Source organism: Corvus cornix, chromosome 1A (genome assembly GCF_000738735.6).
Source record: "Corvus cornix cornix isolate S_Up_H32 chromosome 1A, ASM73873v5, whole genome shotgun sequence".
Classification (NCBI taxonomy): Eukaryota; Metazoa; Chordata; class Aves; order Passeriformes; family Corvidae; genus Corvus; species Corvus cornix.
The window spans coordinates 14,773,682-14,799,290 of record NC_047057.1 but is presented as its reverse complement, the minus strand read 5'-3'; the positions used below and the strand labels follow the sequence as shown (position 1 = coordinate 14,799,290).

Below are 25,609 nucleotides of genomic sequence, written 5' to 3'. Positions count from 1 at the left end.
TGCAAGGAGGAGCAGTACACTTAAACCATTTCAAGCTAGTAAGCTGATGTTTGTAATTTTTTTTCCTTTGGAGCAATAATGTCAAGAGGAACAGGCTCCTGAGCATGTCAGGTGGAGGGAGGATGGAAGGCTTCTCATGGTTGAGAGCAATAGATGAGGACAGAGCTGCCATGCTGCAGCAGGAGGGTTACAGCGTGGTGCAGTGCCAAGCACGAGGCACCTGTTGGATAGAGCCTTCTGGGTGGCTGGGATTTGATTGAAAATAATTTTAAAATACCTTTTATTGGTTAAATGGAGCTTAAAACCTGAAAGTGTTATTAGGTGGCTCAAGAGGAGACCTTAGGGAAGATTCAGAAGTACTGTAAATATTCACTTTTTAAAAAATCATCTATTATTACTTTTATCAGTATGTCAATAGGTTAACCAGAAGTTCTGGTATTTCTGGGTTCATTTACATGAACCACTTAGTAACTTTTTTGTAACAAAGGTATCAAGAAGAGAAACCAAGTATTTCCTGCTTGTAAAATCCCCAGACATCATTTCGTGGCTGTCAAGGTGTCACCAGGCTAAATAGAGGCATATGTCCTTCTGAAACCAGCCTGCACATAATAAATGCAGGAGCTTCCATCTCTGTCATTCACTGGAAGGGAAAGCTTGTCCTTTCCCAAGGCACGTTGACAAGGGGCTGTTTAATTGAGCTGAACAAACTGGTACTTGGGGGGCCAGCAGCGCGGGGGGAGCTGCCGGAGGATGAGCAGCCCTGGCTGCGGGGCAGGCAGCTGGCTTGGCTGGGAAACCCGCCCTCAGCGAGGAGCCCCAGCTTGGAACGGTGAATGTGCGTTCTCCGGATGACTTCATGAAGTGCCGGCAGCCAAGCCCACATGCTGCATTGCAGCCGGCAGGGGGGAGAGAGAGAGAGAGAGGAATTAAAGGAGAGGAGGTAAGAGCTAGTCAGTGTGGTGCTCCCAGGTAGATTGGCACAGGCAGCAGTTGTGAACTCAGCACTGTGACCATCTCTCCGGTCCAGGTGGGCTGGAAGTTACTTCTGTGATTCAAATAAAAACACACTGAAGATATTCCACTTTCATCGTGTATAATTTTTATCAGTAACTAGTCTATGTTAAGAAAAGTGCAACCAGTGAAGTTCATGTTGGGTTAACTTGGCTTCTGTCATGTCTGAATCCTGCACGTGAAGCATTACTAGAACTAAAGAGTTACTTGTTGTATTTGGCAAATCAATTTTAACTATGCTGACTGCTGTATTTGTTCATTAGTAGCATTAAACTGCCACATGTTGCATTACCAGCTAGTTGCTCCTTTAATTCTTAAGTCCTCTCAAGTCTTTTTTCTTGTAGTTAGATTCTACTGTTTCTGTATCACAGAACTGTTCTATAGCTCTGCTAGCAGAAAATATTTTTGTTACCATGCGTGGAAATGCATAGTATGTTAAAATTCCCTACCTCTTTACAAGGTGTGAAAAGCCAAGCAAGCTTTTATTGTGTTGTGATCAGTTCCTGGTGTCCAACTTTGGCTTCTTCTAATAGCTGCTTTGGGGTTTGTCCCATTTATTCACTCCCATAATGTTTTACCTCCTTATTTTCTTCATTGTCATATGGGTTTTTGTTAGCAACATCTAGCATTGCATCACCCACCCCTCTGCCTCCATTCTCCCTCCACTGCTAGTCCAAGAATCATTGTTCTCTGTTTGGTGATGTTGCCTAGGTCGCAAATTGTATCATGCATTAACATTTTTGCATAGCTGACTTCTTTCCCAAACCCTCAACCTTGTGCATGTGTATATCAATGTAGCTGTCACCAAGCACTTATATTTCACTTTTTTCATTAGTATTTTGACTTTTCAGGGTTTCTTTAAGCCATCAAAAGGAGTAAAGAGTTGACTTTGCTGAGTAACATATTCAGGCATTGCCCTAGGCTTGCAGAAAACCCAGATTACACAGACCTGAGAGGTATGTCTGTGTTAGGAAGATGTTTACATACTGGGGGGCTGTCAGCAGTGGAGGCAAACACCAGCCATCAGCGTACCATGGGTGGCTTAGCTTCTTGTAATGTATTTGGTGGTGTACAGTTGAGGAGTGAGAATGTATATTTAGGGACTAAGAAAAACAATTATATTTTCTTTTAGACTATATGCTGGAGCCAGTAATGAGACCTCTGAGCCAAGTGCCTCCTCTGGTGTTTTGTACTTATCTTGAAGCTCTTCTGAACTGTCAGCTGTGAACACAGGGAGGTTAGCACCCTCTTTGCTTAAGACCATTTAATCTTTCTACTAACCTTTCATTGAAGAAAGCACCCGTGAGCCCTGCCACTGCAGGTTCATTTCTGTGGCACTCCTGCATCCCATGGCTGCTGTGCAATCTCTGATGGCCTGCAGTGGGTACCAGAGCAGAACAGAGGGGGCTTCCTCTTGGCTTTTCTGGTCTCACATTTCTAATATGATCCCATTAAGCACTGACTTCCCTGCTGCCCTTCTCATTAGTTTTCACTTGAAAATACTGACTCAGAAAATTCCCCTGTATTCCTGAGCTGATCTGCCCTCCATATGTTTATTGTATTAATCCCATCCTAAACTCCCAGAAGGTAACATCACATCCCATTCTCTTCATTACAGACTACAGGTTTTGGCTCTTCACCATGAAATACCAGTCAGGGTCACTTAGGTCATCTCTCTGTCTCCAGACTTTGGCTCATGTTTGCTTCTTGACTGTGAGTTTGTAGAGTTTTGGGTTACATGTGTCCCTCTCCACGCACTGGTCTCTGCAGGAGCTGCAGCTCAGTCAGTCTGAGCACTCTCTAAGCCCACACAGAAAATTCTCCACAAACATATGTCCCAGGACCACAAATCCTTTTCTGCAAGAGATACCTTTGCTTTGTTTCTGTTATCTTCTTGTATTTTAGCAGTCTGCTGAGACCCAGAGCCAGGTGTGTGAACACAGAACAGGCAGCCCTTGGGGCTGAAAAAAGAGATGACGGAAGTTTGTCAGGCTCACTTGGGGTGAGGGATGGTGGAAGGGCAAGGCCAGTCAGCTGTGTACTTTGCACTTATGTTTCAGCTGGGACCCTCCCTTATCCACATTAACATGTGAAGAAGGCATCAGTGGCTGCAGCCCCTTGCACTTGCTGTCACCTGCCATCACAGGAGGGCAGTTTCCTATCCGTGCTTCAGAAGAGAGAAGTTTATAGTGAGAAAAGGAAGGAGGACTTTGTGGTCTCTCTGGGAGGTAGAAAAAGGGGCAGACACTGAGAGGAGATGAATTGTAGGGTAAATCTGATGCTGGGAGATGGAACCCTGCTGCGCTGACAGAGCAGGGGGTAAATGGCAATGTATCACAAGTAAAGGCTGCAGAGTGAGCGTAATGATGTGGAGATCTTGATATGCCATGCCTACAGCAGTATGGAAGCTCTCTGATGTTATTCCTTAGCTCATGAGGATCCTATGACCCACCACACTACTGCTTTGAGGACTATATTTGCTTTTGTTGGTGTGACAGGTCTCCTTTCTTTCCCATCTCCTTTGAGCTCTGAGGGAGGACTCCCTACAGTTTTCTTTGCAAGATCTCTGTATCTTCTCCAACAGAAGCATCAGCTGCAGGCAAGGGCTGACAGGACCCAAGCCCACACTGGTAGTACCAAACAAAAACTAACATGTAGTTACCCTTGAATGATTAATTTTCATATCTGCATTCATGGTTTTCCCCTGCATTTGCTTCTCTGCCCCACTTCTTTACTGACTGTTGGCAATTTGCATTTGAAGTAGCTGGCTTCAGTATCAGTAGATGTTTTGTGGCATTTTGGGATGCCAAACTGGGACCTGTTCACCTCCTCAAACATGCATCTGCCTCTTTGCCCTGCTGTGCAAGTCTAGCAGCTGAGTAGAGAGGGATTAGCCTCTCTAGACAGGGCTTTCAGAAACAGACTTTAATTAAAGGTGCAGGATGGAGCTCAGTGATCACCTCTGATTACTGGTGCAAATGCTTTAAGAAGAGAAATTAGAGCAATGGAGTATTAAGAAGTGGGTTCTCAGGTCTTAATATCTCAAGCAGTTCAGTCTTTTAAAAGTGATTTGGCCAGATTCTGCCTCCTGTGTGCAAACCTGAAATAACTCCAGTACACCAAGGGTGTTTCAGGGCAGAGTGGTTGCTTTGCTCTTTTGGGTAGAGGCTGTTTTGAGCTCAGTGCTGCTGAGTGTGTTACTCTGGGCTTGGAAAGAAGAGAGGGAAGCACCCAATTTATTTTACAGTGGTGAGTGGTAATAGAGAAATACTCTGTTTCATGCTCGTATGACCTTGTTGTTGCTACATTATTTCTTTTGACATTTCTCAGCTTTTGCTGGTGTCTTGGGATTTTGGTTTGGTATTTTCGAGGACATTATAATTATTCAAATCCCATGCCTTGCACAGCAGTGCACAGCATGCACCAAGTGAGATCAGTACTTTAAAGTAATTACAGAAATATCATTACTTGATTGGCAAATAAAAACAGTTGTGAAAGAGAGGTACAAGATACACTCAGAGACCTGAGGAACCCCTCTGTACTTCCATGATCTCCAGAGCATCCTGTGCTTTCCAGACAACTCAGTCAGTAAAATGCAGCAGATGTTAAATTATGCTGTATTTTAAGAAATTGTAGTATTGTGTCTATTGGCCTTGAGTAGTGCCTGGACCTATACAAAAACCCCCTAAATTCTGATTATGGGTGTGGATCTAAAGACAAAAAGGTACATTAGGTAGGTGATATTAAAATGTTTCCTCTTTCTGGGTGCTGACTTAACTCTGACCACCTGTTACAGCATTTTCTGAAGCCTCAGATTACTGCTGGAGAAACACGCAGAATATATCTTGAGCCAACTGAGAAAGCGAGTTGAGAGAGGTCATTTTACAGAGCTGGAGCTGTTTTAAAGAGCACAGGAGCCTGGTGTCACAGCACAGCTTCCTGTTCACAAGAGCCTCTTTCAGAGACAAACGTGAAAGGGTTTATCCGTTAAACACGGAGCCGGCAGCAGTCCTGAAACAAGAGCGTGGCGTTGGATTTCTGTAAGAGGAGACTGTGAAATGTCCTCTTTGCCAAACAGGTCTCCAAAAAGGACACAAAGACAAATTGGTCATTTTTTCAGGGCTAGAATATCTTATTTTGAGCTTGAACTTTCTTTGAAATTTTGGTGCATTTTTTCTTTTTGCCTTTAATTATGCATCTATCTATCCTAAAATACTAATGCATTTTTTGCTTTTTTTAAAAAAATTTTTTTTGCCCCCCTTTTTTTTTTATTTACATCCATCCTTAATTAGAAGATTGTTCTCTTTTAGGGGAAGGGGGGAAACACTTTTAAATTTTGCTGTAATGAAGTTAAGAGTTCATGAAAGCTTGAGCTTGGCCAAACCCACCTCACCCCATGGGCTTCATGCCCATGAACAGTTGTCCCCCACGAAATGCACTGTTGGGGTTTGCTTCTGCATTGCTGCTCAGAGTAGACTGCCCATGTGAGCTGTCCTTTTCTAGCTCCATGTCCTTGTAGCTACAAACGCAGCAGTTTGTTTTTCCTGGGAAGACTGAAAGAAAAAAAAATAGAGGAGTAAAAGCCAGCTTCTCTGGGACAATTCTCTGCTCTTCTGGGGGTGCTGGAGGAAGAGCTGCATCCACTTGCACCCATCTTGTTGGCAGTCACAGGAGTCAGCCTGAGCTGGAGATCAAGAACTTCTACAGTTTTGGAAGATTCCTGGCAGAAATGTTGTTTTTCCACTTGATGCTTTCTCCAGACATTGCAGCCAGCTGTCACGATACTTCCATGTGCATCTTGCTCTGTGTTTCCTGACGTGAGGAATGACATCTATGTGACAAATTGCACATTTGGGTTGGGTGACAGCTGGGTATCGCTGCTGGTCACCACGCTGTCCCTACCCAGCCTCCTGCCTGTGCCCCCTCTGACCTGGAGTGTTCTGAAGCCCTCCCTTGCCTGGCACACGTTTATGTGAATTTTGCTGTCCTTTCCAATAATATTGGCCTGTATTGAGCTGCTGCTTCCTGTGCCGTTTGGGCCCACTGGCCGCCCTATAAACCTCCTGATCTGGGTTACAGCTGCTTTGCCTTTCTCCCCATCACCAGCTGTCACGTCCAGAGAGAAATGGTTCTTTCCATGCAAATACTGAAGCTCCAGTTCCCTTTTACATGAGCCCACCTCTGAGACATTCAAGGAGATTAGTGCTTCAAGCAGCCAGTGCTGTAAGGTCCTGCAGCTGTGCACCACCTTGGGTAGGATTTGGCTTAGGGCCTCTCTCACGGATCAGCAGGTTTCCTGCAGGCTGGGAAGCAGAAGGGTGTTTCTGATAGGCCCTGTGGAGAGAAGGAGCAAGTCTTCCCATGTCAGATGTTTTCAGGGGTTATTAATGCAGTGCAGTGACTGCAGGTGTTAAAACTGGGTGTTTTTTCAGCATTTAGGAAGCTCTTTCATGAAGATGCTCAGCACTGGCCAAATAGAGAAATACCAGCCTAAATCCAAACCAGGCTAAAGAGGGCATGGTCCAAAGAACTGACCTACTGTCTTTCCAGATGGTCTCAGAGCTCAGGTGGTGAAAAGGTGTGCTCTGGACACTGAAACACAAATGCTTTCTACTAATTAAACTTCAGCAATTGTCTGAGCTCTTGGGACGTGACTCCACAGTATGAAGCATCCTGCAGGAATTCAGATAAGCTCTTTGCATGGAAAAATCCTGATTTACAGACAGCTGCTTTTCACAGTGTGTACTACAAAATTTTTCAAAGTATATTTAAAAAATAAAATTAGTATTTATATTCTCTCAGGGATAACATTTATCTCATATTGCATGCTTAGAAATGGAGGACACAGGTTTGGCATGTTTTATAGAAGAGTGATAGGATGAACCTCTTCTGTGCTTGGTGAAATTTCATCCTTGTGACTCAGTGGTTTCTCAGGAAGCTGCACATTCTTGGTGTTGTACCACAGTAATCTCAGAGCTTGGGCTGAAGGTTTCATGTGCAGCCATCCTGTAATGCTCAGGCTGTGCTGAGATCAGTGGGATTATAGGGGTAAGGATTCCTAGAATAAAGATTTTCATGTTTTACCAGAGTGATTTACATTTTAAGGCTCAACATTAATGGTTACAGTTTTTTAGTATATTTCACATACAGTCAGTATTTTATATTTTTCCATAAAACATAACTAAAACAATGAAAAATAATGCCTTTAAAGATATTAATAGGAATCTACTGTTACTGTAATGAAGGAGATACATAAATTCATTAGGCTTTGTAGAACATACAAACAGCCCTGGGAAAACTCAATGTACAATGAAACTGTTTCCATGGGTAGTTTATTCCATGCTAGTTGAAATGTGCTGCTTCCATGGCATCATTAAGGTCATTGTATGTCCAGCTTTCACTGGGTGTGTTCTCTTCTACTTTTCTTCTACAATTCTGCTTGGATTGAAAGAGAAGGCTTTGCTACAGATGTTAAGATGTCCAGTGATCTGGTGGGAGCATTAGTTTCAATGGGATGCCTGGAAAGGTGAATAAATTCTGACTGAACTGGTAAAACTTTGTGCTGTGAATGATGCAGGTGTCACAGGGAGTCATTCTGCCCTGCTTTGTGATGGGCATATGCTTCCTGGGTCTTGGCATGCTCCTGTAGTAAGGCTCTGCTTGCTGTTGAGTACTCTGATCTCACTAAATACAATTCGCCTGGATTGTCTGCAAATTTGGCAGAATAGGAAGGAAAGAGCCATCACCCAGCAGAGAAAGACACAATCATCCTGCCCTTGGCCAGAAACATGTGACTGCTTGGCAGAGCCCAGCCTGGCACCCTCTTGGTGATGCCCTGTTGATGCTGTGCTAAGATCAAGGATGTATTGAGAGCACAATTTTTTTCTCTGTTTATTCATTATAGTAAATTCCTTTAATGAGAATCTTTTCCTTATGGAATTTGTTGGATAGTCCTACATTAGTCCTAGAATGCAAGATGCCCATTTTGCTCGAGATCTGTGTCTTACACAGTGTCTGGCAGAAAATCTTATCTGATTCTTGAAGAAGTGAATCATGTAGTTATGACTTCATTTCTACAGTTCAGCTGAATAGAAATCCTTAGATAGGCATTTGAGATTACAGTATCACTTCGAAGATCAGTGTAGTTTCTGTGTTTCACCAGTGGCTCCAAGTCACTGTTACCCACTTTCATCTGTCATAACTTGACCTGCCCTTTCTCTGCATCGGCTTCCTGAGATGACGTGCAGCGATAGGAGTCAAGCTCTTGCATTCCCCTCATTTTGTCTGGGAGGCTGCTTTTGTCTTTGGAAAAGCTTTGGGGAGAAAAATACCCACTGCAGGTTCAGTATTATAGAAACAGGAAGCAAGTGCTTTGTCCCTTTTGATTCATGTCCAGCATTCTAGTTTTAACGGCAGGAATCCAAGAATAATCTCAGTTGACCATGCAGCCAAACCCACCATGATCTCATTGCCAGTGGCCAGCGATGTGTAGGTGGTTAGTTAATCAAGGGGGGGTTGTTTTTGCATTGCATTTTTAAAAGATTGTGTAGGTCGCCTATCAACAGAGAGTCTCGACAAAGTACACAGCATTTTTCCTATAAATACTCCCAGTGCCTCGTGACCCTTTCACAAAACTACAGAAGTTTGGTAAAGGTGGTTTTGACTGTTTATTTTGTCTTTCTGTTCTTACTTCTTTAATCACATGATGCAAGCAATTTTTTTTTAAATTTACATTTCTTATTTGCTTAAATTTATTTCCTCAAGTTTCTGATTTGTTTATTTGCTTTTTACTCTGCTTAAGTCAGCAGACCTCAGTTAAGAGAAAAGACCAGCTAAACTGGTCAGCTGAAAATCTAGTAAGAAAAAAGAAAACCTCTTCCCTTTGAAACCAAAAATGAAGGAAAATGTGATATTTTATTGAAGATAAGATTTTCATTCTGGGGATTTTTAATGGAATTAAGCTAGTTGAAAGTCTAAATTTTTTAGACTGTGAGAGATGGGTGTATTTTTTGTCAGATCCCAGTGGATGGACCGTGATGGACCCCATCTCTTCTCTTGAATTTAATCTACTTCTTATTAAAAATCTTTGAACATTAATTGAGCTTGAGAGAGGAAGGGAGAAAAGATAGAGTTATAAAGGATCTTAAACCTTTTCTTTCAGACGTGTGCTACAGGTGGGACATCCATGCCCCCATCACTGCTCCCATCAAAAAATTTGAGAACCGAAGCAGCCTGAGAGTGTTACCTTGTTTATGTGAGTCCCTCGTGTTGGAGTCTGTTTGAGTCTTCTGGGGCAGAAGGAGTAGCTGAACCAACTTTTCCTGTGCCCGGTGCATGTGGAAGCTGACATGTAGCCATTACTGCTTGGCCTGTCCCAGAGAGATAGCCTTCTGTTTTTACCTTGTATTAATTTGCAAATGTCTTAGGATGACAGAAACCACAGAAAACCAAAAAATAGAAGTGCCTGTATGCCTAAGAACCCTCTTATTTTCCCAAGGTGGGTCTCCACAGCAAATGAGCAGAGTCAGCAACCTGTTGAGCTACCACAGCTGAATTTTTCTGGTGGTTTTTCTGCTTCAGAGAGCTGGGCAAGTCTGCATCACCCCATAAATCAGTAACTTTCCGTTGATACGTAACTGTTTTGAAAGCTTGTCTGTAAACAGCAATGACATCAGAAAAACATCAATGTTGTCTTTCTTTCATTGTTCCCTCCTTTTCTTTCCACTCTAGATAGCAAACCTGAACCCCATCCAGCAGGAAGTGTCCCCGTGATTTCACTTTGGGTCACAGCAAGGAGCAGAGCATATTTCCAGGCAAAAGGAACATGGGAATATGGAGACATTTAGAAAAATAAACCTGATGGATTTCCTTTTGCTGATGCTGTTTTGAAAGGATGCCTTTGAGGTGGCTAATATGCAGTACAGTTGCAAACAGTGAGGCAGAGAAGCTGTTTCCTTATCACTGCTCCCAGTTTTGAGACTTCTAGGCCCCCACCCCAATTCTTCCCACCTCACCCTTGCCATCCCCAAAACAGTTTTCATCTTCGCTTTGAAACTGCAAAGAGAGAGATTTGAGTAGAGCTCTGGCTTGCCTGGGAAAGTTCTTACTTTAATCAGAGACAGTGAATAAAAATGTTTGCAGGGGATGCGTAGCTGTGAAGAGAATGGAGGCTTTTATGGCGACCCATGGGTTGTCCCCACAGCAGCCCAGCCAGGCACCCCGCACAGGGGCTCTCCGTTTTGAAGTGGGTAAGTGACGTAAAAGCACCTCGGGGTAAACATGCTGCTCTTATCTCCTCTGTACAAAACGTATCATTTACTTGAAGACCATGCCCTGAATGGAGATTTAACGCTGGGGCATCCCGTGACTGCAGTTCAGTTTGTCCAGTGCTTTCATGGATCTTCGACTCCTGTGTACCACTGGTTACAGCTGGGCAGGTAGAGAGGCCCATGAAGAGCCCTTTGGCTGTGGGTGAGTGGACAGCTGTGCTCCCCGTGCCTGGGCTTCGTACACCCCAATGCTGGCTGGCATCTCTGCCTGCCCAGCAGTGCCCCACCCAAGCCACTGCGGCCACCACTGCGGCGCACTGCGAGATGTGGCTGCAAGCCATGCGAGTCTGCTGGGAAACTATCCTTTGGCTAACAACATTTAGCTCTGCTTTTAATTAGAATTAAAATGTAAATTATATTAAACCCTTCTCCCTTTAAAGTTCAGAGAAAATTATTGCAGTAATTAGGCAATAGTTTTGATTATATATGAAACAAGATCAAGCTTTACGGGAGGTGCTGGAGCCCTCAGCAAGTCAGTCTATGAATCTATCTGGTGTAGCCATCTGAGTGGGGTTTTTCAGCTGAACAGGTCAGATGAGTGCTGTAAGATGCACGGTTTCCATGGACATTAGCATTAAATGGAAATCCTTGTCTTTAGCTGGAGTTTGGAACCTGCATTGTGGCTCACAGCTGGCTGTGGAGCAGCAGTGAGGTGGGCTCCTGGGCTGTGCACTGCACCAGGGGCTGGCATGGCTGAGAGCGGGGCAGGGCTCCTGGGCTGTGCACACCCTGCCCGGGGCTGGCATGGCTGAGAGCGGGGCAGGGCTCCTGGGCTGTGCACACCCTGCCCAGGGCTGGCGTGGCCCAGAGCGGGACAGGATGCGCTACTGGGAAGGCAGGTGGGGAGCCGGCCCTGATACCATGCACAGCTGGGCAGGGGAGTCTGGCCAGTCCTTGCTAACAAGGAAAACCAGCTGAGGTACAGGGAAATGTGCAGAGCCCAGAAGGAAAATGGCTTTGCATTTTAGCTAGAAGGAAAATCTCCTCATCAGTTAAATAGTCTGTAAGGTGCTGGTTGTTAGTGTACTCATGCTATCTTCCCACATATCATACTTCTAAGTACCCGCATCCCTTCTACTTGTGCTTTCTGTTCAGGACAGAGACTTGTTTCCTTGTTCAGCTTGTTGCTCCTGCATCCCTGCCTGCATCTCATCCCCTACAGCAGCTGTAGCCCATGAGCACCAGGTACCTGAAGAGCAAGAAGTGATTCTGTGGGAGGGTGTTCAAGGAAATTAGGTGTATCTTCAGCCTCGCTGCAGTTAGAATTCAGGACTGCTTATTCCTGCCGGCAGATCCAACTTGCTTTACCTCCTACCCTCCGGAAATGTTTCCCCAGACTAGTGTTTTCAACCCAATTAACATTTCAAAATTCTCAGCTTGCAGGTGCTGGTTTCAGAAAAGCAATCTTGTACAATGTTGAGCAATCCAGTTGGCATCAATTTGTCCTTAATCCCCTGTTCGAGCTGCAGACTGAAACATGCTCTTTTTCTTTTTAGTATTGTGTGCAAAGTAAATAATCCTGAACAGCACAGGCTACATTAAAGATAATGATGCCAAAATTGGTTTGTTTTTTTCTCTTATGCACATTCGGAATTCACAGTTGCTTTATGTGCAATTTATCCTCCCACAATTTGGGTATTTTTAGCTGTTTGATTTAGCTGGTACTGCTATGGCTGGTGCCAAGGGAACTGTGAGTTGAGAGCCCCAAGTCCCACTGCCCACTTTCCCAGGTGTTCCAGATATTCATCTTTGCAAAACGAAGTACATTAAGGTTTGACTTGAAATTAAGAGTGCCTGCAGCTCATGAGCAGAAGAAGTGGCTTTGCCTGGAAGTGTCTGAACAGACTTGTTGGGATCTGTTGCTTGCAATGACCCTGACATCATTTCAGAAGTGGGGATGTGGCTAATGCTGCCATGGGGCAGTGCAGTGACAAGGCACAGGCTGGCATAGCCATGACCCAGGTACATACCCCATGGCCTGGGGCAGACCCCTGGGTGCTCTGAGTTGCTGCAGTGGCAGCAGGAGAGTGCTGGAGGCAGTGTGGTTAATGCTGGTTTAAGGAGAGCTGGTCACTTGCACAGTCACACTCTGGCACTCACTCTGCCAGTGTGGACTATTGCTTGTCTTCCATTGGTCTGCCAGCCTTGCTGTAGTTAATCCCAGATACCTTCTTTTCCCTGAAAGACATGTCTCAGTCAGGACTGGGTATGCCAAGGTACTTCCGTACACCATGTGCCTCAGCTGCCTCACCCTGTAATCTAAAATACCCCCATGACACCAGGTAACACGTCTTTGTCTTCCCTGTTCTGTGGGTGTTCCAAACCCTCTTTCCTCCAAATAATGCTGGGCAACATTGGCTAATGTTTTCAAAACTGAGCATCTGCCAATGCAGCCGTTCTGGAATTTGAGAGATGTTGAGGTATGGATTCAGACACCTGATTTTAGGAAAGCCCTTACCACCTTTACAACTCAGGAGGTGCAGTCCATGCAGCATGTTTCTAGTGTCTACATGTTTACCCTGCTCATCCTTCATGTTTTGCTTTCTGCTCTTGCCATCCTGATTTTTCAACCCCGAGCCATTTCCTGGGCAGACTGTTCTTGTTTGGGGCTGCAGGGTCGGGAGTGAAGCTCTGTGTGAGTGTGCTGGTAATGACTCTAGGCCTAATTTTGGCAGGGAGTGAAGCCCACTGAAGTCAATGGGAACCTTCCTGGCGTGATGGGCTTGGGAGCAGACCTGGCCTTTGACATTCTTCAGAGCAGTGGTTCCAGTGTGAACCTTTGGCAGCGTATGAATAACAGATAGTTATTTTTATGTATTGTTTCCAAAGCCCACAACTTGTGTTGGCAGTAAGTGCTCCTAAATGTGGGGGGCTGACTGGCAGCCTGAAACAAAGGGACAAAATCAATAACATAAGCTTCATGTGGCCAAGGACGGTCATCTCCATGTTGTTACATCCAACTTGACATAACAACAGGATTGCTCAGCAGCAGTGTTTCAGATTCCGAAGAATCAGAAGGCTTTGACAGGATTAATTAGTGCCTAAGAAATAATAGGATATTATACACAGTATGTTTATGTTTTTACAAAGCAAGTGATGGAGTGTGTTTCTCATGGATGTTACTTTTCTGTTACTGCACCATTTAAGATCACTTTCCTCCAGGAAAAGAGACCTTTGCACTTTGATATGTTCCTGCCACAAAACAGAGGCTCTTTAGGGACACAGAGAGGACATTTGCCTCTGGACATTGCTTTTGTCTTTTGGAAAGCTAAGACCAAACCAGCCCCTGCTTCCTTTTCCAAGGTGCCCCAAGGGGACACTGAAACTGGGGTCACATACATACTTTCTATCCTGAAACACTTCCTCAGTGAGGCTGCTTGCTAACTGGGAAAACCCTGAGATGGGTATCTGTAAATTCACAATTATGCCCATTTTCCTTTTCCTTTCTGGTAGTGTTTTCCTGCTGTTTCAGCAAGGACTCTTACTTAAGTTTCCACCTGCCATTTTCTGTGCAGTTTATTTTCTTTTGGGATATTTTCTTTACATTATAAGCTCCTGAACTTTTCCATAACACAGAAGATATTTTAAGGAGTGGTTTGGAAGGGACAATATTAACACACTGAAATTTTATGCATCTGCTTCTGTGGTGGTAGAAGCACAATGCAAGGAAAGGGCTCAGACCTGCAATGCTGGCAGATTCTCTGAGGCAAACTAAAGCTCAGTGCAGGACTGTGTACTCTGCCTCACTTTTATTGACACCTGCTGATTTTTTACTGCTGTTTGCTCAATGGGAATTGTGGTTTGGGTGCCAGCCCTGCTCAGACAGCCAAGCATTGCCTGCAGTATTCATTTCTGTGACCTGGTGCTACTGATATGCTACTGCTGCCCAGGCAGTGGAGAGGACGCTAAATCAGTAATTCCAGGCTTAGTGCTGGACTAGGTATGTATTAACTCCCATGTGTAAAGGGATGGCTGGAAACAATGGGGATGGAGCTTTGATCATTCCAAGGCCTGTTACCAAGCAGTGGCTGCTACCCATGGCCATGGCTGCTTCTTATGAGTTGGGAAGAGCAAGAGGTTATTTGAACCTATGGATTGCTAGCCTGGGATTTTGCATGGCTGTCATAAAGACTGACTTCTGCTGTTTCCAGATGTGTTATAAAGCAAAGTTAAAATGGATTTGGGTTGGTATATCTGTGAAAGAAATCTCCAATGCTGAAGTGTTTGTATAAAATATGTAGCTTTCAAAATTGGTACTAAGACTTCTGTATGTAATAAGCTAAAAAAAGTGTTCATTATTTTATTTCTGCGAACTTAAAAAAAAACCCAAAAGAACCTTTCTGGCCAGGTGCTGCCATTGTCAAATATGCATTTCAGTTAAACTTTGCTGTGTTTACATTTCTACATAATAAAATTCTTTGGTTTATGTACTGCCAGAAGATAGAAAGCTGAGATTAAAGTATCAGATTTGATAAGATTTGCTGTCAAGTAAAAATAATAATGAAACAATGCCTATTTAGTTGATTTTCTAGTTATTAATATATTTTAGAATGCATCAAGCTTTCGTCAGCCTTTCTTATCTTCTCTTTTCTTTGTAATGCATGAGGGTATGTGTTAGCTATTAGATCTTTTCATTAATTTGATGAAGGATGAAGATGAGTAATTCTAGTTTTAAGTATCCTCTTCAGCAATGACAATGACTCAAAAGACAACAGTCTGCTTTGATTTCCACCTTCTGGTGAGCCCTTTTGTGGAAATTGTATATAGAATAATATTGCCAGGATAAAAATTCAGTGTGCAGGTACCACATTTTTAATGAACACATTTTTGGTGAAGCCACTGGGCTGTTCAGAATTCCCTTTGTTCATTCACTGGTCTGTGAGACATTAGGGGCCTTATTTAATCTTTCCACCTTGTTTTTGATAAACTTGGCTGCAACAGCTTTTAAAAAAACCTTTAATGATTTCTTAAGGACATTTGTGTTGCTTTTGTCACCCCAGTGTCTCAGCATTTCATCATCTGTACCCACTATTTCACAGTGTACATGTTAAGTGCTATTATCCCTATTTTATGGAAGAGAAACTCGAGGACAAAGTGGCAAAAGCCATTGGTACAGGGTTTTAGGAGCCAAGCCAACAAAGGGATTGGTTGAATCCTTTTTTTTTCCTTGGTCTGTCCTGTGTTTCCCTTTCCTCAGGCTGTCCAGGTGACTTGGGCTGCTGAGATCCAGACTGTCTGCTCAAATCACTCTTAGCAGGATGCCTGCACATCCCATCTGCCAGCATGATCTGAGTGTTTAGAGCTCCTTCAGGAAGACTCCTGCATCCAGCCGGTTTGCTGAAGCCCCCACATGATGGCTGTGAGAACTGGTGACAGCTAAGCCTGGGGAATGTGTGTGCACTCATCTGTGCCAAGGTCTGCTCCAAAGAGTAAAGTGCAGCCAGAATTTTCCAGTGTAGCAACTTGAAGGTTGTTTCACACCCCTGACTGAAACCATCTTGCACCTGCCATAACATGATAGGGACTTCTTATAGCTGTATTGTAAGACCTTTGGAAACTCAGATTGTTTGAGCCTTTTTAGCAGATTGGAAGCTGGATATGGTGGGCATCTCAAACACTGAAGGCCATCAAGTATTGCCACCCCATAAAATACTACTTCCTAATGACAGTTTTCTGACATTCCTGGCAGTAAACATTTTAAACATTCATGGAGTGCTTCACTTGTAAATCTCAAAGCACATACATTACTGGGTATTTAAGGCTTAATTCATTTCCCAAAAAAGACAAGATTTCCGCTTTCTTTATTGCACTTGTTCCAGCCCTCAAAGCGAAAGTTGTCTATTGAAAGTAGAATAGATACTAATTTGGTCTCATAAAACCACAGATTGTTTCAACTTTCCTTGAGTTTCTGAATGAATAGATGATCAGATCCTGTGATGCTGCTCTCAGCCTCACTGGTGATATGAAAGAGGCGCTTGTCCAGCCAGCTCTATAGCTGTGCCATTCTTTTGTTGCCTATAGTACACATGCTCTGCTCCTTTTTTACTCTCTTTTTATTTTAATGCTCTGCAACAGGGTTGCACAAAGCTGAGTTGGCTTTTAAAACACAACTTCATTTTGCAGCTATACGTCTGTGCCCAGTTTTCTTTTGTGCTGCCCATGGAACAAGGAGGCTGTGTGGTATCTGACACCAGGCTTTTTCCAGTGATTTATTAACTGTGTCAGAATAGCTGTTGTGAATGCTGGGAAGCTCTTGCGTATTGTGACAGTTGATATTGATTATGACAGTTTGTAGACTCTACTGCATTGTCAGACGGTGGATCGTATTTTGTCTTCTTACTATACATACCATGGGCTATAGATCATAGTGTTTTCTTTAAAAAAGGACCCATTGTCCAGCATTCTGGCTGGTATGAGAGAACTTCTGTAGCATATTGTGCAACAAATAGCAAGATAGTTCAGGCACCCTATGGGACAAACCAGGCAAATGTCAATTGCTTTATGAAAAAGAGTGAATAGTTTGTTCTGGCCTTTTAGGGGAATGAGCTGTGCAGTTCATAGACATGGGTAAACTAGTCTGAGGATGTCATTTATGACAATACTGGTGTCCCATACTGTCTATTGGCCAGAAATCCACAGACCGTGTAGGAGGAGTTTGCAATGAGGATTTTGGCTACCAATCATGTGTAAAGGTTGCTTTGGGTTTTGATGGAAGCTGAGACTACACATTTCTGGAATGAGTCTGAGGGAGAGAAGATAAAGATTTTTGCAAACCTGGGAGAATATGAAAGCTGGTATGTGAACTTCTGTGATGGACACATAGAATCATAGAATTGTTGAGTTTGGAGAAGACCTGTAAGATCATCAAGTCCAGTCATTAACCTGGCATTACCAAGCCCACCATTTAACCATGTCCCTAAGGGCCACATCTACACATGTTTTAAATATCTCCAGGAACGGTGACTCCACCACTTCCCTGGGCTGCCTGTTCCAATGCCTGACCACCCATCTGGTGAAGACATTTTTCCTCATACCCAATCTAAGCCTCCCCAGAGCAACCTGAGTCCATTTCCTCTTGCCTTGTCACTTGTTACCTGGGAGAAGTCAAACAGATCACCCCAGACAATGACCCCTCCTGGCTGACTAGTTTTAGCCTGGCAGTAGTTAAACAGCACACAGAAGAAGAGATTTTTCTAATTGCATAAAAGCTGCTTCAGTGGGGAAAAGAGTCAACAACTGAGCTTTTACAGGCAACCTGATAAGAGGAGGGAGTCAAAAGCCATTTTGCTAATTATGCTGCTGTAATTTACTATATTGCTGCTATAATACTGGAGAAAAAAATCTTTCAACAATACATTTCTTTTTAAAACAAAACCTTACTTGAGATGAAGTGGTGAAGTGAGTAGGAAAGAAATCAGAATTATTTTTACTGTTCTATTTCTGCATGACCATAAAGTTACACTTTGAGATAACAAACCTTAGCAAAATGACATTTAGTACTCTATGCTGTTAGAATTTTGATCTCACACTGAGTTAAGATTGATTCAAATGCAGTTCCTGATGCAATTTTACATTGATGTGATTCAAAATCCATTTCTGCACATACCTTTAATTGAAATCAGGCTAATAGCAGGTTACTTGTGTAATGATTGTTGCTGGGATGCTTCAGACCAAGACTGTGACCACTGAGCTGTGGCCTAGGGGAATTGGGCTCGGTTCTTAACCCCACTCTGGGCCTGATACTGGCCACTCTAACCAATTAATCTCTCTCATGTGGTTAACTCATGCCCATTTATGGTTGTTTATTTACACTATGACATCTTTCAGAAGGAACATTTCCTATCAGAAGCCACTCTTGATCTTGTCTGGGATTTCTAGATGCTGCTCTAATACTAACCATATTTTCTGTAATATGATCTGTATTGTAATGAGTCCCTAATGTTAGTGAGGAGACAGATTTAAAGTAGGTGATTTGATTTCAGTGATGATGCAACTTCCCATTCCACACTTGCATCGAAGTTGGATTAAATTTAGCACTCACTGTGTCATAATTATTTTCCATAATGACAGAATAATGTAGAGTTTGTACATTCACAGCATTACTGTAAGCCTCAGGGTGTACTGAAATTTTACAGTGGCATCTCTCCGTCCAGTGTCAGGTATTAGTGCTATATTTTTATAATTACGGGTTTTATTGCAGAACAACCACAGCAGTATCAGAAATGCCTTAAAGGAAGGATAAAATGGGAGATTTTTTAAATGTCTGCTTTTCACTGCAGGCATATTTTATTTAAGTTTTTTTTCTAATGTTCATAAAATATTTTAAGAAGTTACATGTGAGAAATGAAGAAGTTCCGACATTCAAATGTGAGGACTTGCTTTCTTAGATGACTTGTATCTGAAGGTCTGGTCACAATTCTGTGTCTGTGCAGAGTTCTGGCTCCTAAATCCTGAGACCACACCTGAAGAAGATAATTTTGGTGTTGTGCTGTGAAAAGCAACAGCTTCCCAGCACGTGTTGTAGACTAGCAGTCACTGTCATGAGAGTCCCCTTCCTCTTGGCTCCCCCTTGGCCATCATAGGGCCCTCAGACTGTTTCCACACTAACCCTTGCTAGTTGTTTGCCTAGGATCTTTGCCAGGTGTTCTGGCCTCTTTGAGATGTCTCAGGTACTTTTGAGTTACAATTCTTAAGAAATTTTATTTTGTTTTCCTGAGAAAAGGCATGGGTAGTCACTGCAGAAGGTGGGTACACTTCCCTGTCTCATCCTGGTGCCGTGAACTGACCGCCCTGCAGGTCTGTTTTATTTTCAGGAGACTGTGGGAGCCTCCCTGTCCATAGGTTGAAGCCTGCTCTCTGACATTGCTGTTGTCTTTCTCTCTTCCCTTCAGATGGTGTTCACAGTGTCACTGCAGTCTGCACCCTGCGTGTCACCATCATCACGGACGACATGCTCACCAACAGCATCACAGTGCGGCTGGAGAACATGTCCCAGGAGAGGTTCCTTTCTCCCCTCCTGTCCCTGTTTGTGGAGGGGGTGGCAACTGTGCTCTCCACTGCCAAGGATGGCATCTTTGTTTTCAACATCCAAAATGACACGGATGTCAGCTCCAATATCCTGAACGTGACCTTCTCAGCCTTGCTCCCTGGTGGCATTCGAAACAAGTTCTTCCCCTCTGAGGACCTGCAGGAGCAGATCTACCTCAACAGGACGCTGCTGACCATGATTTCGACGCAGAGGGTGCTGCCCTTCGACGACAACATCTGCTTGCGTGAGCCCTGTGAGAATTACATGAAGTGTGTCTCTGTGCTGAAGTTTGACAGCTCGGCCCCATTCATCAGCTCCAACACCGTCCTGTTCCGCCCCATCCACCCCATCAACGGGCTGCGGTGCCGATGCCCCCCGGGCTTCACGGGGGACTACTGTGAGACGGAAATTGATCTGTGCTACTCCAACCCTTGCGGGGGCAATGGGCTGTGTCGAAGCCGAGAGGGGGGCTACACTTGTGAGTGCTACGAGGACTACACCGGTATGTGTTTATCTTATCTTTGACCCATGATTTATATGTTAGACCATCAGCCAGGCCAGCTCTGTGTCAAGCTGAAATTGCTGGCATTCTTAGTCAAAAGGAGAAAAACTCCTGGCGCTGCCTTCTAGTCAGGAAAAGGTTTGTGAGTGTCACTTAGGGTAAATCCCATATCTCTGTGCCTGCATGGTGGTTGGAACCATGCCTTGCTCCAGGTCATGCAGGGGGACTGTCAGCTGTGAAGAGATTTGCACTGTGTGAATTTCTGCTCAAAATGCTTTATGCAAACACATTTCTTCTGTCTGGAAGGAAAAAGGTGGGACACATCTCCTGGTTCCTGGGTGTGCATGTAAACCCGTTCCAGGCCCCTTTGCATACCAGGGTGGACAGCCTCGATAGGAACTCCTCAGCCCTTGATCATCAGCCAGCACAGAGCATTAGGATTGTTCTTGTTCCCAAAAAGCTGCAATAATACACACTTAAGGGAAATGCTGTAAGTCTGCTGTGGCTTGTAAATGTTCAGATAAAACTCCAGAAGGACGTAGCTGCTTCCAGGCCTGTCTCCACAGCCCACTGAGGAACATACTTTGCCTCATCATGGACTTGACAGCTAATAAAAATCAAAGTGCTGCTTCTCAAATACTCCTGAGAAGTTACGAAATAGTACTAGGTGAATGTTTTCTGGTGCTTCAGTAAAGTCAGTGGGATTATTTATGTATTCGAAATTGCACACGCATTTGAGCATTCTGCACTGACGTGCTGCCGGCTGTAATTTACACTGACAGCTCAGCAATGTCTGCTGTGACCCCTGCAAACAAGGGGTGAAGCAGAGGGGGCTGGTTCCCAACACTGCCTCTCACTGCTGAAGTTACAAAATATTGAAAACATAAATTATTTAAGTTCTGATGTAAAAAAAATCTAGATGATGTGGATCTAGCCCTCCAGGTGGAAGGGTTTTCCTTCACTCTCTCTGACTTTTGCCTCAGGTCTGTCATCAAAAATGTGACTGTGGAAGGAGCCAGGAGTTAGTGAGCAGGGACATGGCAGCAAGGGAAGTGGGCTTTTCGCAGCATGGGGGACAGGAGGTGCTCCCTGAAATTTATGCAGGGCTTAGGGCAGCAGGACCTTTCTAAGAAGATGGGGACAAATATTTTTCCTGATGGGAGAAACTCTGAATAGAGCTGTGAGATGGTTGGGATAACTGGTGTTTGTTGAGGAGTTATTTTCCTGCCAGGCTTCTCATGAATGACTTCCACAGTGAAATACATTATAAAGTTCATTATCCATTAATACACAATACACAGAGAACTGGGCATCACAAAATAGATTTTACAATCAGTAGATTTCATTAAAAATGTTTGCAACTATGATACTGTAAATAGGAATGCTTAGAAGTAGCAAGTTTCATTAACCAAAGATATGCATAAAAATTATGTTAATGCATCCATGTCTTAGTTTTGAAATTCCATCATTCATTCCACCACATTTTTAGAATCTCTTGCTAGAAATCTTCAGAAAAAAAGGCTAAATATCATTTAAAAATGAAAGATAATAAGCTTATATAAATAATTGATTAACATGTTTAATACTTAATGCTGTAGTCAGAACAAATACAGTACATATTTAGAAGAGAAGCACCATATTATTCATACACAAAGAAAGATTTGATCTGTAAGTCTATTTTCAGTGCATAGTTGTTGAGTTAAAAATTAACTGTCCTGCTACCAGGGTATTAAGGTGGTCAAAAGTTAAGGAGTGAACACTGCTTATAGCTTTGCTGTCAGAATTAACTACACTTGAGTGAAACACTTTCTTCTTTGGAAGGACAGTTTGATCACATTCAGATTGGCCAGGGAAAAACACTTCCAGCCATGATAAAGAGGGATCTGGAATACCTTATCCCATAAATTGATACAAATATTATTGAATATTTCTGTTTTATTACTGAGTGAATGCAGTAGAAATTCAGTATCTGCTCTGTGGTTTGTTTACATGACGTTGATGCCTTTGGGTTCCATGTTGCATGACAGTGTTTTGTTCATCAAACCCAAACATCTACCTACGTATAGTGGCCATTAGTTGGTTGATGTTCATCCCCTTTACAGAGCAAGGTTGAAAATGTTACCAACAAGTAACCTATTACCAGAAATATTTTATGAAGATGCATTATTGAATTTTGTCCCAATCTCCTCTTAATATTGTTATTTTACCTATGGTTTTAATACTTGCTTTAAATATGTTCATATCCATTTGCAAGTTCAGTTTATATCTATTAATCATAATACTGTGTTTTCAGCTTGGATGTAAATTTATTATTTACAGCAATCCAGATTTTCTATCTATTTGATATGTAAATAGCATAGATTTCAATAGCAGCAGTGTGTCTTGGCTCATGGAATGCAGTGGCCATAAATCGGAATGAGCAGAGAATTGCTGAGTCTGAAGGTTGGAAGATTCTGGTGTTACTGAAATTTTATCATGGTACTAATGCAGTGTAGTAATATACCAGTATGAGGTTCTTACAAATCTTTGAATTAATTGTAAAAGATGAAATATGGATGGTAATAGTCTATGAAATGCAGCCTGCTTTGGGAGCTCTCATGTTTCCATTTCCTAGTTAAGAGCCTACATAGAAAAAAAATTATAAGAAGATACTAAGATCTGTCATCTCTCTGGGGAGATAGGCTGCAATTTGATGAGAAATCACTACACAATCATAACCCTGTACTGATTGTATCTGACTGGTCGCCTGCTAGAAATATAGTGTTTATTTCCTGTACAAGACAATTATGTCCTATCTTAATAGGATGGAATTTCCCTCCATTTTTCCACCCAGCTTTGAAGCCCTCCATTTGTTTTGATGTAATTGTTAGTCATTTATACATGATGAAAGTTTCTCTGTCTTCAGGAGTCTTCTGTTACGGGCACTAAGGTAAACTGAGCTTCTACAAGGTATTTCTGAAACCTGATTACTGGCTAGGCTGGGGTGATTTGGAATTCCCTTCACTTCCCATGATGTAAGGAGGTGAGTGAGGAAGTACATATATTTTTAATCATATTTTTTCAGACTTACAACCTCTTCAACTTCTTTTCTTTACATACAAATTAATGTAGAGAAGTGAACAATGTACACACTAATAATTGTGCCATTGATGGCAGAGAGCTGTGTTCATGGCTGAAGGGTTAAAGGACATAATTTTAGTTAAGCAGACAAATTTAATGAACACTATATAAAGCCTGTGTCATTTTTCCAGCTTCATTTCATATATGTTTGAGCTCTGCAGAAGCATCTGAGATGAGCTGTAGGTGAAGGCTTAGACATAGGTGGAATTGTCTGTACTCCCCAGGGGGCAACCTGAAGTGCGAATGCATCGTGTCATCCGCACCAGTTTTGGAGGCATGGGTGCCACAGCAGTTCCTGCATGAGCTGTACTTCCAGCCCTATCCTGGTGCCTCCTACAGAGCACACCACTGTGGCCATAAGTCAGCACTTTTTTGGGGTGAATTCCCACTATTCCAGCCCTGCCGTGAGTGGGTGCTTCCTCCAGGTCTATGCTCACAGTCCTTCTGCTCAGTGGCCACCAAGACTGCTCTCCTCTATGGTCATGTTCCCAAAAAGCAAAATTTAATTGACACAGAACAAAAGCACTTTAATAGAAAAAAAAACCCCATCAGCCCCTGAAATAAGGAAGGGAATTAATGTTGCCACAATTCTTCTTAGCATTATCACATTCTCTCTGCCTCTTTTGCTACACAGCCCCTAGAAAGGAGCAGTTTGTAAGGGAAAAAGATCATTGGAGAATTCCCCATATCCTTTGCAACTCTCCTTGGATTTCGCTTCAGAGAGAGGAGAAACCTTCCATGGTCGTAAATCTTCTAGTAATCAAATACAGCAATTAGAGATCTTTTGCTTGTTACACTTTTTTTCCCTCCTAATTTGTATTTGTGATACCATATTGACATGAAGAATCATGACATCTAATGTGCCTGCTATGAATTCTGACTTTGTATAATGAGAAGGAAATTATAGTTGGTTTCTTAGCATCCTGCCAGAAGTCCCTAATCATATTGCTTAGTAAGTTCTCAGTGTTTGGCTCTTGCAAACATAGAACATAAAAGTAAATGTGAGGATATCTTCTGCTTTATCTTTACTTATATCCATTCTTCAGATAGTAATTTCTCAGCTAACTGATACCAGATTCTCATTTTTCAGGCCAGAGAGACTTATTTCGGGGAATTTCACCTTTCGGGTAGAGAAATCTGGCAGGTACAGTAGTCAAAATGAGTGTTTATCTTGTGCAAGAAGGTCTGAAATTCCACTCTCAGTTGCACTTCTGCAGTTCGGTGGGATCGCAGGTGTGTAACAGCCAAATCCTGTACAGCAAATCTAAATTTGATTCCTTCAGGTTCCTCACTGCATCTTTAACTCCTTGTTTAGCTTATGAAAGTCCATGGTTTTGTGACTATCCTTAGTTATCCTTACAGGCTTGTGGGGCTTTGACAGCACTTTCAAGCAGCTGTGACCAAGTTTTTCTTTAATACAAAACACCAAATAAGAAATTGTGTCATTCACAAGCATTGCCATGAATGTAGGGATGTTGTCCTTGCCACGTGACAGCTTCGTGGGTCATCTCTCTGATACTTCATTCAAATATTGAGGGAACACAATGAAGGTACTGAAATGTTTTGCATCATTGCTACCTTAACAGTATCCTTTAGGCTAGGTCTTCAGAGTTGTGCTACTGGATGGTTTTATATACTAAAAAGATGAAAACCTAGGCAAGGTCTAATACTCTAAAAAACATATAGTCAATTTTAAGAGTTTAAATAGAATTACAGTTATTAGAGTGCTGGGTGATTTGCAGTATTTCCAGAATTTGAACTCTTAATGGGTTTTTATTAAGTTTTTCTGCTGATTTTGGATGCAGGAAAAGTTGAAGAAGACTGCTGACAAACTTTCGTTGTTTCTCAGTGCCTCAGTTAGAATGCCTGGTTGCCTTACCTTGCAGTTTCTGTATCGCAATACTGTGAAAAAGCTTGTGGAGGGTGTTTGCATCTCAGTGAAGGTCTGGACAGTGTTGAAGGTTTAGATATTTTTCTAAATTTTTTCTTTTTCAGCAGTGCTATGCCATACCATTATTGTTATGCTTGTACTGAAACTAGGTCTTCATAACAGCAACACCATATTGCTGTGGACCTGTGACTCTCTGCAGCTTTTTCACATGTCATGGAAAGATAAGTAACAGTTTGCTTGTAAGATCCATCCTTACAATTATTACCCCTTGGCTGATGTCCCAGCACAGTCTTTTCCATCCATCTTCAGCTTTCTCTGTCTCATCAGCCCATTTCTGCCTTTACTGAACAAGCAGGCATCTCGGTCAGTGTAGACATGGTAAGCTGTGACCCCAGGGTTGGCAGCAGTTGCATACAGCCAGGGGCCTCTGTTTCCTCCCTACCCCTTCCAAGCCCCCAAGCACAGGTGCCTGGCAAGGACCCTGTAAGCACTGCAATGGATGGTCCAGAAGCAGAGCTTAAATCCTCCAAACACTTTTCAGAGCATGACTGGTGTAAAATGTGGAAAAGGCTATCATTATTGTTATCTATTGTCATCATCAATGACATAGACAAAGGGATTGAGCACACCCTCTGCAAATTTACAGATGACACCAAGCTGAGTGGTGTAGTTGACACACCTGAAAGATGAGATGCCATGCAGAGGGACCTGGACAAGCTTGAGAAATG

At 42.9% G+C, this 25,609-nt stretch overlaps 1 protein-coding gene across 5 annotated transcripts in view; it reads left to right on the top strand.

The window, feature by feature from the left end:
• CELSR1 (cadherin EGF LAG seven-pass G-type receptor 1) overlaps positions 1 to 25,609 on the top strand; it is a 167,032-nt gene that overhangs the window by 48,220 nt on the left and 93,203 nt on the right. For all 5 annotated transcript variants that reach the window (XM_010395590.3, XM_019283621.2, XM_010395593.3 and 2 more), the window contains exon 2: positions 19,232 to 19,870. In XM_010395590.3, the coding sequence (XP_010393892.1) occupies positions 19,232 to 19,870 (639 nt within the window). The remainder of the gene's footprint in view (positions 1 to 19,231; positions 19,871 to 25,609) is intronic.